General features: G+C 38.1%; 1 protein-coding gene across 1 annotated transcript; it reads right to left on the reverse strand.

Annotated features, from left to right (window-relative positions):
* Positions 1 to 5,895: 5,895 nt before the first annotated feature.
* LOC146326619 (P2Y purinoceptor 4) lies at positions 5,896 to 9,714 on the reverse strand. Its single transcript, XM_084718379.1, has 2 exons — positions 9,701 to 9,714; positions 5,896 to 7,431 (listed from the first exon to the last, which is right to left on the reverse strand). The coding sequence occupies exon 2, from the start codon at positions 7,382 to 7,384 to the stop codon at positions 6,296 to 6,298; it is 1,089 nt and encodes a 362-aa protein (XP_084574505.1). The 5' UTR covers positions 7,385 to 7,431; positions 9,701 to 9,714; the 3' UTR covers positions 5,896 to 6,295.
* Positions 9,715 to 10,360: the final 646 nt, after the last annotated feature.

Raw genomic sequence — 10,360 nt, forward strand, 5'->3', positions numbered from 1 at the left:
TTAACTCAGTAATGCTCTATTCAGTCCAGATACTCTATTCATCCTTAAATGAGAATTTGAAGACAGTGAGGCACCACTGCAAACATCTATGTGATCAACACATCAAGGGCAGAGCAACAGAAAAAAAAAAAATCATCAGTGCTAAATGAAAAGGTGCGTTTTGCACAATGATTATTCATCATTTCATGATCTTTACTGTAGCTATCAAACAATACTACAATTTGACTTTGCAACATCAAGATTTCTCTGCTTGTGTTAGGTTTTCCCTCCATTTTCTACAGGCCTACAAGCGCAACTTGCAGTGACACCGAACTCAGAACCTGTTTGAGACATGATCCAACACACTTGACTCGATTTCCCATGTTCCCAGGCTGTAAATGTGTTTTATGTGGGCTTACTTCCACTGGATTGGGTTGCAAGGGGGAGTTAATTGTGCGCAGACTTGTGAAACACTTTATAATCACACAGGGCAGAGCATTTTTGGCAGCATTGAAATTGGCATGTCCTGACCATGTTTGCCTACCGTGTTTCTGTGGCGTTACGTTGGCTACATCCCCTTTTTCTCCTTCTTCGCCTGTTAGACGGCGCCGAGGGCCAAATACTCCAACATCTGCTGCACTGAGACACTTTTGCAATACAAAAATATGATTTCTTTTGAGATGTTTTTGTAATTGTCATGCATAAAACGATGACTTATTTACCTAAGACACCTAGCTGGGCAGCTGAGCTAACCGGGCCTACTACTGACTACTGAGTACAACTTCCTGACAAACCCACACCACAGGGAGGCGCTCCTGAGCTACACCAGAGCACTAAATAAGCTGCATTAACACAGTGAACTGTGCCACTCACAGTGAGGAAGACTGTTGAAAAGTGCACAGAGCTGCCCTGTCTTCTTGTCAGACACTTTGAAATCTTCATTAGACTAATTCTAACTATTAAAAAGTAGATAATGTGTCACATTATCAGTTTTTTATCAGGTTCATCTGGTTGTTTTACATGCTAAGAGTTGGTGCATGTGAAGTATGAAAGTCAATGATGACAATGATAGTAATCTGTCTCTGTTAATATAAATTTAAATGTAAATTACAGGTAATGTGGAGTTATATTTCCAAACAGTATAAACTGTCATTTGGACTGTAGTGATCATTATTATTATGATTATTAGACCTCAGTTCAATCCTATGTCATCATTTTGCCGGTTTCTACAAGTTCCTAAGTCAGTTTAACCTCTTTAACCAACTGGCCCGAGGTTCAGTCACAACTCATGAGGTGTGAACAAACTTTGTTTAAACCCTCACAGCATTGTTTGCAACTTTTTGGCACTCTGATAATGAGGTAAATTGCTTTTTCAGTTCACCAAAGGGTCATGATCAGTGGGACTGGTTGCAATGTCTGTTTGCTTGACAATCTGTTTTTTTTTTTGTTTTTTTTTTCTAAATATAACCTATCAGGCAATGCCAAGTACTGGAGGGAATGTGGGGAGCAGGAGGCTGAACATTCATGTTTTGTTTTGTTTTTTTCAACTTTGTCCGCTGTTGAAAAAGTTTTGGGGGTCAATTAAGGAGAAAGTCACAAAAAATCATTTAAAGAAGTCCAAAATTGTATTAGGTATCATTATATCAGAATCAGAGAGGGAAGGAGACAATCATATAGAATAGCTGCTCTCAAATAAATCACACAGATTGGATGGATATTAAATCATCATCTATTAAAGTATGGAAACTAACAGTTGTAGAGATTCAAGAAATGGAAATAAGTGAAATAACTGGAGGACAATAGAAAGATAATTGAAAGAAACTGGAGAAAATAGGTCAGAGAAATAGACTAAGTCGAACAGCAAAATTAAAACAAATTAAAATTCAGGGAGTACAGAAGGATACCCCCTCTGTTTTTGACTCTTTTTCTTTATAGAGTCTTAAAACTGTATAAATGTGGCAGGATTTATGACATAAATGATGAATTTGATAACTTGTAATGAGCAAACCTGCAATAAAGTAAAACAAGCAATCAAGATGATCCCAGTATGCAGCAGTAAAAACTATTGGAGTGAGTGAAACAAATTAAAAACCTTACCTTATTAGAAAAAGGTAATTAATCACAATTTATTGCAATGTATGCTATCACAATATTCATCATATCATAAAATGTTTAAAATCACAATAATATTGTATCATGACTTAAGTATTGTGATAATATTGTATCGTGGGGCCTCTGTGATTCTCACCCCGACTAAATACATCAGGCTATGTTTTTGGATTATGTGTGTAAAATGACACATAAGACATTAAAGCTATTCTGATATAATAGTGCTGCCATAAAAAATATTTCAGTCAGTGAAAGCATCATATAGCAGTAATGAAGCACTGGAATAAGCTGATATATTAAGAGGTGTCACACTGGAAATACTGCAGGTTTTTTAATGGTTAAGTGACTTACTATGTGGTGAAAATCCAGTTTCAAGGCATTATTCTCGGATTTGGGAATATATGCATCGCTCTTTATCATGTTCACATAAAATTGTTTTATTATTTTTATAAAGTGTTTTTTTTTTTTTTTTTTCTTTTATCCAGCCTGCGTCCTTATCTTGGTGTCACATGGTACGTGCAGGTGATGAGTCTCTCTCACTCTGCATAGCTGATTAAAGACTTCGAATGAAAAATATCTAGTTGTTGTTGTGTCACGTTGCACTTTCACTTCCTTCACTTCAGCTGTACTGCATCTGTTCAGGTCACAGCAAGGACAGTTAGTTTCAGTTGTACGGTTCAAAGAAATCGTATGTATTTCCCCTAAAGTCATACATGACTTTGCATCAAATTTTTAATGGGGTCGGGTTGACTGAGACATTAGAGCTTCTCAAGATGACACTGACCAGACAGGAAGGCACCATTGCATTATCAATTCATTATACGTGACATACAGCAGACACCAGTAACTAAATGGTAAAACCTATACATACATATACAGATCATATCAAACTGTAATTACAGAAACACCTATACAGATAATTGTTCATGCATGAGCTGTATGAATACATCCAGGTAACGGCATAGGTTCATACATCATCAAAAACAAGGGGACAAATGATCTGTAGCATTAAGTAAAACTTTCCAACTCTGTGTTCACATTTTGCAAAACTATCAAGGAGAGATTACTGAGAGAAAAAGGGCCTTTACATTCCATGTATCAATCCCAAAGGTAAAAGGCTAAAAAGGAAAACCCCTTGCTCCTCTAATGAGGCGTGGGAGGCGGGTCCAGATCAGCCTCCCTGTTTTTCTCATGTTGAGCGAAAGACAGCTGTGAAAGCTGAAGGACAAAAACAGCTGGAATCAGGAGCTGCACTGGCTCTAGCTGCAGTTTCTGGGTAACATACAGACATTGTTGATCAAACAGGAAGGATTGCCTCATGGCTGTCTCAACTCTGACTCTACACCAGACAATCTGGTCAGATGTGACTTTTAATACTTACATAATCTCTTTAGCCAAATGACAACAATTTACTGATTGAATCATATGTGATTTACTTAGAGGAACCTGTGAGCACCGATGTCAAAGGGCCTCAATTTCTGTTCCCACGATCTGAAAGTACAACTTTCCTTCTGCTTAGACACCATTTACCACTGTAAATACCAGAAGTATGGACTTGAGTTGCAAATTTAATAACTTTAGACCCGACTTGAAAAAAGACAAAACAGACTTGCAACTCAATTTGGACATTAACACCAATGACTTGTGACTTCACTTGGCCTTGAGCCTTCTGACTTGACTTGAAATACTTAATAACTTCCTGATAGTCCAAAGATTAAAAAATGTGCTATTTAAAAATTCTCAGCAAGTTGACATGTTATTCCTCAGATCCACTTTGTTTGAACCAATATGACAGGTATCCAATTAAGTTGTATAAGAGAACCATGAAGAATTAACATTACATTACTCCAGCTGGAAAAAAAATAAATCAAATATTATTTCATTTGCACATAAAAACCAACAAAAAAAAAAAAAAAAAATTCAGTATACAAAATATGTGGGTTGAAAATTACAGCTGAAGAAGCAACAACTACCAACTCCGCTCACATTTAAAGTGTCACAAAGGACTGTCAGTCCAGGCTCTGTTAACAAAATGGCATTACATTTGGTGAAAAGCACATTTGACTTGCTTAGGATTTGAAACTGAAAAAGTTTAGAATTTGGGATTTGACTTTGGACTTAAATGCAAAGACTTGATGCTTACTTTTAACTTGAAAAACAATAGGCTCTATTTATACGATCTATAGTGCATGGAATAAAGTGCCTGGCACAAGTGCATTTAAGGTGTGTGCCACTCCACTTTGCTATTTAAACAGCGCATAATCAGGAAGCAAATCTTATTCAATCATTGATGCATTTTGGGCGTAACATGAACTAAACCAGTGTCATCTCCTATTTCCTGTAAGAGCCAGGTGTGCCTAGTCCTTGTAATTGAAATGGAGGATGTGGCAAGCTGCTGAAGCAAACAGGGACAAGTGTAAATAAATCTGCAAGTCAGGAAGGTTTGGTCATAAAACTTAACATTATGATTAATAGCGGACGGGTTGAAGGTGAGTGAAATACAGAGAGAGAGACGCTGCCTGCACATTTACGCATAAGGCACTGCGGTATGACTGCTGTGACATTACAGTGCACATGAAAACATAACTGAAAACAGCGTCTCCACTTATTAAAGTAAATCGACGACATTCATACATCAATACAACATACTATAAGGTGATCACCTGGACAGTTCGTGCCGCTCCACATAATTTAATAATTGGTTTAATGATTAGAAACATTTCCATGCAGGCAGTAATGTTACTTTAGAAAATATTATTAATATTTAAGCGCCAAAACTAAAAACTGTAGTTGTTAACTTGAGAGGACAGAGGAAACTCTCCAGAGATAACAGAGGAAAATATGTTTTTAGACAGCTCTGATGGAAGTCAGGACTTATACAGCTGCTTTACTCCAAAGAAAAGCACTGTATGAACTTCAATTGTATGTTTGTGACCTTTTGGATGTGTAGAAGAAAAGCAATGAACTTAACCTGCTGTGCTTTGTGCATAAATCCGCACAGCGTCTAGACCCTAGATTCTCAAAACGTGGTACGTGTACCACCGGTGGTATGCAAGCTCCTTCTAGTGGTACATAGAGGAATATCACAAATGTTTTCTTTAAATTAAATAAACTATTTCAAAAATTAAAAATACTATCAAAATGGTGCAGAATTTTGAATGGAAATATGTAAAATATGAGAAAACTGAAATGTAAGTTAAAATAATTTTTGTCCTTTATTTTTGCTTCGATGTGAAACTGCCACAAAGTCTTGATCATGCACGTAAATCATGCATATGTCATCCATGACTACCAGTAGTCAGAAGTGCAGATCAGGAGGAGAATATTTCAAGCTGCTGTGTTGAAAGTGAAGTTCATGACTGTGAACTGAGTGATAGTGACTACTTAAGAAATGCTAGTGAACTTGGTACCTGGTACCTAACTGTTTTGTGCCAAACTGTACAAACCAGTTGGGTAACGCTTGGAGAGCTCAATATTTTCCGAGGTGGTACACATACGCTACACCCTATTTTACACACCTGCAATTCTGCTATTAGTAAAAATTTTAATTTTTATGTCATGCCGATTAACCGCAATGCCCGAGAAGCAGAGAGGATGTGTTTTGTGAACCCACCTATGTATCTGAACGATGTGTACTGAAAATAGCAGGGAAATACTGCAGCATTGACTTTAGACTTGTTTTTTGTTGTCAATGGTGCAATAACTTCCTGCTGCCTGAAGACAGCAATGTGCAAACAATGAGCCCAAACACACTTCATATTAAGACTGACTGCTTCAGTCAGAAAATAGCCATTGCAGCTGCACTGTGCGCCACGTGGAAGATAGTGTCCAATGACTTGCTCCCACCTATGGTAAATACTGTCCGTTATCACCTGAGTCTTGTGTAATAATCTCTTTATGGTAGACTGTACATAAGGAAAAAGGTATGGAGTCTTTGGTAAAAACTAACTTGAATGCCATCTTAGAGAAACAGTCAAGAAAATGAGAGGAACTGAAATAGTCTTTATGCCTGCTGTTTTACAGGCAATACAGGAACCTGATGGAGTTAAAACAAGTACATTTTACAGTAAACAACTTCCAAACCTCAGTGCAAAAAAAGGAAAATCATACAAGTGCTTCTGCATGTTGCATTAGAAATGCATCTTAGCCTAGAGCAGAAATCTTTAATGCACATATAATACTTTTGATTGCTACAACAGATTTCCCACTATCTGTCAATCTCTTCGTCTTTAACAGCTGAGTTTTTATAGACCAGAGAGATGTCGTGGTTATTGTTCGGCTGCGGTTGTGCCTGTTCTGGTGACTGGCTGCTTGTTGTCCATCTTTTTCCTGGCAGAACAGACAAAAGTTTAGACCGGTAGTGGTCCCCGGCCAGGAAATAAAGAATCGGGTCTATGCAGCTGTTGACGCTCGCCAGCGGTCTGGTAATCTTATAAGTAAAGTTGACGATGTTGAGGAATTCACAGTTGAGGTCTAACACACGGGAGGTGTAGTAGAGTGTCCGTGTGATGTGAAACGGGACAAAGCTCACAGCAAACACCACCAAGACCACGATGATGAGCTTGATGGACTTCTGACGTGAGGCCGCACCTTGCCGGCTGGCAGATAACCCTTGTCTGGGCCGGCACAGGGTCCTCGCCATCAGGCAGTAGCAGACCACAATGACCAGGAACGGGATGCCAAAGAGGAGCACCATGACGACGGAGCTGTAGTCCACGTACTCCTCAAACTTCTCCTGGTTGGTGGTGTCATGGCACAGAGTGTCATTGTCCCTCCTGGAGGTGGTGACAAAGATGAGGTTGGGTATCAGGCACACGGTCACCAGACCCCACACCATGCCGCACACCAGGTGGGCGTGACGAGACTTCACCAGGGTCAGCGCCTTGATGGGGTGGCAGATGCCCAGGTAACGGTGCACACTGATGCAGGTGAGGAAGAGGATGCTGCAGTAGAGGTTGGCATAGAAGAGGAAGCGCACTATTTTGCAGGCAGCCACTCCAAAGGGCCAGTGGCTGCGGTTGGCATAGTAGTAGATGAGGGTGGGCAGGGAGAGGACGTACAGGAAGTCGGACAGGGCGAGGTGGAACATGTACACGGTACTGGGGTTCCACGGACGCATCTTCAGGAACAGCCACAGAGCCGTAGCATTGAGCATGAAGCCGAACACAAACACCAGACTGTAGGACACAGGCAGCAGGATGTACTTGAACTCCTCATCGAAGCGACAGCTGGAGTTGAAGACCGACATGAATGTCGACAGGTTTTTGTCGGAGCTGCTGATGACCGTTTCCATCATGAGGTGATTTCTCAGTGTGGTGCCCTCAAGCCAGCAGTGGACCAAACCTTCAAAAGAAGAACCCTTGTATATTATTTATAAAGAAAACACACATGTAAATTGACTAACATTTAAAAAAATTAATTCACAGACTTTATTGATTTATTTATTTTATCAGAAACTGTGTTTCTCCAGCAAAAAACAACCGTTCTCTGGTTCCAGCTCCTCAATCATTGAGATTTTATGATTTTTTTTGTTTGATATGATTGTAAACTCATTGTCTGTGGGTTTTGGACTGTTGGTTGAACATTTGAAGATGCTCATTCAAAGCCCTACAGTGGTTAAAACATTTTGCATTTGAAACAATATAGCCACTACAATAAAGGCTTAATTTTTCTGCTTTGTTGTTGCTAATTGTCTTATAATTTTGGAGTGCCTGGATTGCCTTCCTGTTTATCCTATTTGAAGATGTCACCTTGACTTCTAGGAAATTGTGATGGGAATTTCAAACTCTTTTCTGGCATTTTGTAGCACAAATGATTAATCAAGAATGATGAATAATCAATAGTTGTAGGTCTAAGATGAATTCAAAGAGGAGTAACTTTTTTTTTTATTTGCAGTCTGTGTTTAACAGTGGTGCAAGAAGTGTTCAGATTCTTACAAAAGTAAAAGTATTAATGCCACAGTGTAGAAATACTTACACTGGTAAATTTAGAAACTCTGGGCTTTTTTGTTTCAATAACATGTCTTCTTCCATACTAATGGAAAGACAATGTCCAAAATACACATTTGTGTATATTTTAGTTTAGTTTAGCAGTATATTATGTAAATTATCACATATTTAATTAGACACTATAACATTTGCATATTTAAATATAAATTTTCAGAAAACTTGCAATACAAAAAAAACAACAACAACAATTGTCTGAATGTAAGTAATCAATTATGGACATTTCATGGTGACATCTATTAGTTAAATGGACACAGTGAATATCATATTATTGGATTCTCATTACAAATGCATCAAATTCAGTAACATTTGCAGATGGTCCAGGTGGAGCTGTTTTTAACTGCTTTATTTATTGTTACGTAATAACAACGTAAGTAAGAACAGCTCTTAAAGAAATGTAGAGGATTTAAAAGGATAATACATTTTTTTTTTAGATATTTCACTTAAACAAAAATACCAATACCACAATGTAGAATTATCCAGTTACAAGTAAAAGACCTGCATTTAAAATGTTACTTAAGTAAAAGTCCAAAAGTATCACCACAAAAACAAGCTACTTTAAGTACAAAAAGTAAAAGTGCTCATTATGCATCGCATCACATAATGACCCATTTCAGAAATGTATTAATATGTACATTACTGTAAAGTTGCGGTTGGTAAAGGTGTGGCTTGTTTTTTTAAGTACTACCTCGTACCTTTTGACTTTCAATTTGGTACCAATAAAGTCTTATCTCTATCCATAATAATACATCTCAATTTACTTTTTGTTTATTTGTTTGTAACTAACTACATTTACTCGAGTACTGTACATTTTAGAGGTACTTTAAACTAACTACCAAACTTATACTCCTACTCTGCTACATTTTGAAAGCCAATATTGTACTTTTTACCCCACAACACTTATTTGATAACTATAGGTACCAGTTACTTTGCAGATTTGTGTTATCAATATCAATCAATATGTATTATTACAGATCAATCTACCCAGTAGTATATAAAGTAGCTGAAATTAGTTCCACCTTTACCAGCTGCAACATGAAAGAGATTAACACCTGAACGCATCACCATTTATAATCCAGTAATATAATACACAATGATTTATAAATATAATATTGTGCATAATAATAAGTACTTTTTGGCACTTGAGGTATAGTTTAATAGAAATCTTTTTCTTTACTTTCACTTTAGTAAGACTTTCAATGCAGGACCTTTGCTTGTAACAGAGTACTTTTACTTAAGTAAAAGATTACTTCTTCCATCAGTGGTACTTTGTGCTATTAAACTAAGTTACTAGTAGCCCAACTAAAGTATCACATAAATGTAGTGGAGTAAAAAGTACAATGTTTCCCTCTGGACTGTAGAGTATAAGTATAAAAACTCAATTACAAGTAAGTTAAAGTTGTACTTGAGTACAGTAGGCTAAATGCACTTGTTACTTTCCACCGCTGTTGGTTAATAGTTTACAGGGTTTGACGACTCATTAAGTGTTGAACCACATCTGTTCAGGACAACATGAGTTTGAAGACACGTTATTCGTTGTTCTCGGTCGATATTTCTCGGTCTCATTGACAGAAGAGTTCATTTATCGTGACACTGCGGCTACTCACCCCAGCCGGATCGTAAAGACTCCAAAGTGACAAAGGAGCAGCTTAACTCCACAACTTTCAGTCCAGTTTCCGCTCCTCTCAGCCCGTCGTGTTGCTCGTCCCGGAGCCGTCCAGCTGGCGCGCATTAGTTACGCAGCACAAGTTATTTTTCGGTGGAAGTCGTGTTGGGAGTCCATGGCACACAGAGCGCAGGGTACGTGAAGAGACACACTCCCTCTGCTCGCTCACTACACTGCAGGGCTGAAATGGGAAGTCATCCCGCTGGCTGCTGAGTGGACAAAACTTCCGCCCCAAAAAAAGCCTTCAGTCACTTTCAATTTAGTGAACCACGTGAAACTGCTACCAGAGCCCAATTACACACAAACACACATCCACACATGCTTCAGACTTTAGATTTTCTCCTTAAAGCAGCTTTTCAAGTACAACAGGGGAGACTGGGGGCAATTACAACTTTTTTACATTTACATTTCCTTCATATGTCACAGACTTCTTGAAGTTCACTCGTGTGCACTAATTAGCCATACAATTGATATGTTACACTAATATGGACAAGAGCAAAATATTACAATTGCAGGAAGTCTGAGTGTTACAATTACCCTCTTGGTGGGGGCAGTTGTAACACAGAAAATATAAGATGTATTAACCTGCTGTATTTTAGAT

The sequence above is a fragment of the Lutjanus erythropterus genome, chromosome 5 (genome assembly GCF_056507025.1).
Source record: "Lutjanus erythropterus isolate fLutEry1 chromosome 5, fLutEry1.hap2, whole genome shotgun sequence".
In the NCBI taxonomy this organism is placed as follows: Eukaryota; Metazoa; Chordata; class Actinopteri; order Lutjaniformes; family Lutjanidae; genus Lutjanus; species Lutjanus erythropterus.

What these genes read in the sequence shown, in the direction of transcription:
- LOC146326619 (XM_084718379.1), bottom strand. Translation starts at nt 7,384, where the DNA reads ATGATGGAAACGGTCATCAGCAGCTCCGACAAAAACCTGTCGACATTC.